This window comes from Nematolebias whitei, chromosome 18 (assembly GCF_014905685.2).
Source record: "Nematolebias whitei isolate Nwh7 chromosome 18, NemWhi1, whole genome shotgun sequence".
NCBI classification, from domain to species: Eukaryota; Metazoa; Chordata; class Actinopteri; order Cyprinodontiformes; family Rivulidae; genus Nematolebias; species Nematolebias whitei.
The window spans coordinates 37,896,484-37,898,752 of NC_056515.1; the positions used below are offsets into that span (position 1 = coordinate 37,896,484).

Consider the following 2,269-nt stretch of genomic DNA (forward strand, 5'->3'; position numbering starts at 1 on the left):
ATGAAGTCCGGTTGGGCTGCAGTTGTTGTCGGACTGGGGGTGGTGCTGATGCTCCTGACGCAGAGCGCGGACCCGCTCCATCTGAGCCGGGAGGACCTCGCGGGGCTCCGCGCCGCATCGCAGCGGCTTGTCCTGTGCGTCGTGGCCGGAGTGTCCCTCCTGGCCGCGGGCTGGCTGTACCGGCTGCTCTTCCATCCCCTGGAGCTGCTCCGAGCCCCGGAGGATGTTGGATACATCGCAGAGGGCGGTCGCTCCAAGGCGCAGGCGGCGAACGAGGTGCGCCGGAGGAGGAAGGTGGGAGAGCTGCCTCCGGTCTACCCCAACGGATGGTACCGGGTTCTGGACTCCCACAGCCTGAGCAGAGGGGAGGTCAAAAATGTTTCCATTCTAGGTATGACATCATTTACTTAAAAAAAAAACCCAGTAAATCTCCATCTGTGTATTCTGCACCAATGATTAAATCATGTTTGCCACATTTTATTAATCGTTTTAAAGCTTCAGATAGTTTGTTGATGAGGTGTGCAGGAGCGCGTGAAACTGTCAACTCAATTATTTGAAATCAGGTATAGTTACATTCTGATGTCTTCAGATTGACTTTGAAACTGACACACGCAGAGACGCACGTTTTTTCCTCCCTGCAGCGCCGACAATAAAACAGAGGTGTTAAAGCGGAAGTTCTTAACAATAAATTGATCCAAAACGCACGAGCTTGTTTTAAACACACACCTGGCTCCCACTCATTGCGATTAAAGGTTTCACATTCACTGAAGGGATGCAGGTCTCCCTTTTTGCAGGATGAAGATTTTATGCATAATTTTAAGATCTTGCATGATCCATTAGCACTCAGAGCTTTTGCTGAGGATGACTCTCAGCTACCATCACACTAAACTTTGGCTCAATGTCTGTAAAACTGACTGAGCTTCAGCCATTTATGTGTCTGTGAAGGTCGATCAGTTGCAACATCCATCTTGAATTAGGTCGACTCCAAAAGTTAACCTGAAGATGTTTCTGATCCGTTGTGCCGTTTGCTGACGGTCTTGTCTCGTTGCCTTCTTTTTCTTAGCGCTGTTGCCAAGAAATGTGAGTCAAACCCTTTTTACAGATTCTTGTTTAAACGTTACAATGGTTCTTGGTTAGTGAGGTGCTTGGGAACTCTCACTGAAACAACCTCGGGGCCTTTAAACACCCTTTAACTTGCACTTGAAGGCATCGTGGAGATAAGTGCTGCAGGTGACAGGCTTATTAAACACATTTTATGAACAGATAATTAAATGTATTTATGTAGCGCCTGTTCTCAACAAAAGCCATCTACACAAAAATGCATGCATTATAAAATGCTATGAAAGTTATAGGAAGCCAGAAAGTTGTGTCAAATCTTCATTTTGAAGCAATATCACATGAACACCAAAGTTCATGCTCAATAATTCAGGTAAAAATCCAAAAATGTTCAGTCAGGTCATCTGGACACTTTATTTTTATTTAGTATTTATTTTGTTGAGACGTTTCGTCGTCATCCAAAGGACTTGATCACATGAACCTTTACTAATATGCTCAAAGTCAGTGTTTGCAATGCATTGTGGTCCAGATTTACTCACGCCTACATCCGGGTCTTTAAAAAAATCTGGGTCTGAACAGCGTTCATATGTTTCAGCTGTGCTCCGACACCCGGCCACATTAAACGTCAAAGACTTCAGCTGCTGCAACGTCCAATAAAAACTCATTTATAAATCTGTTTGAAAAGTCAAAAGGCCCAAAACACCAGAGTTGACCTAAAGCAGGAAATGTTTGGTAACTGTTGACATTATGAATGTTTTTGTCTTGTGCTGCTCTCATTTGTTTTTTTTTTTTAATTGGCTTATTTTTATTGGTTTATTGTGAGTCATGTGACTTCTCTAATTGATTGCACCTGTGATTAATAAAAGGTGCGTGCTCCTTCAAACATTGCTAGAGTGAGGAGGAGCGACACGAAGCCAAACCACGTTTCATGCGTCACGTTTAACGTTGTGCCAAAAGTGAACTCTGTTAACGGTCAATCCTGAGCAGCACAGAGGCGACGGTGGAGAGAAAAAACTCGTTTAACAGAAAGAGACCTCCAGAAGAACCAGGCTCAGGAGGGGCGGCCACCTGCCTCCACCGACTGTTGGAGAAGACGCCACAGACGAGCATGGCTGGTACAGGTGGAGTTTCTATGGTCCAAGTAGTGTTTCTGTGGTCCAGGTGGAGTTTCTATAGTCCAGGTGGACTTTCTATGGTCCAGGTAGGGTTTCTA

The 2,269-nt window shown here is 45.2% G+C and overlaps 1 protein-coding gene across 1 annotated transcript in view; it reads left to right on the top strand.

Moving 5' to 3' along the window:
- Positions 1-2,269, top strand: part of zgc:92275 (cholesterol 7-desaturase nvd) — a 12,236-nt gene continuing 9,967 nt past the window's right edge. The window contains exon 1 of the mRNA XM_037691964.1: positions 1-391. Within this exon, the coding sequence (XP_037547892.1) occupies positions 1-391 (391 nt within the window). The remainder of the gene's footprint in view (positions 392-2,269) is intronic.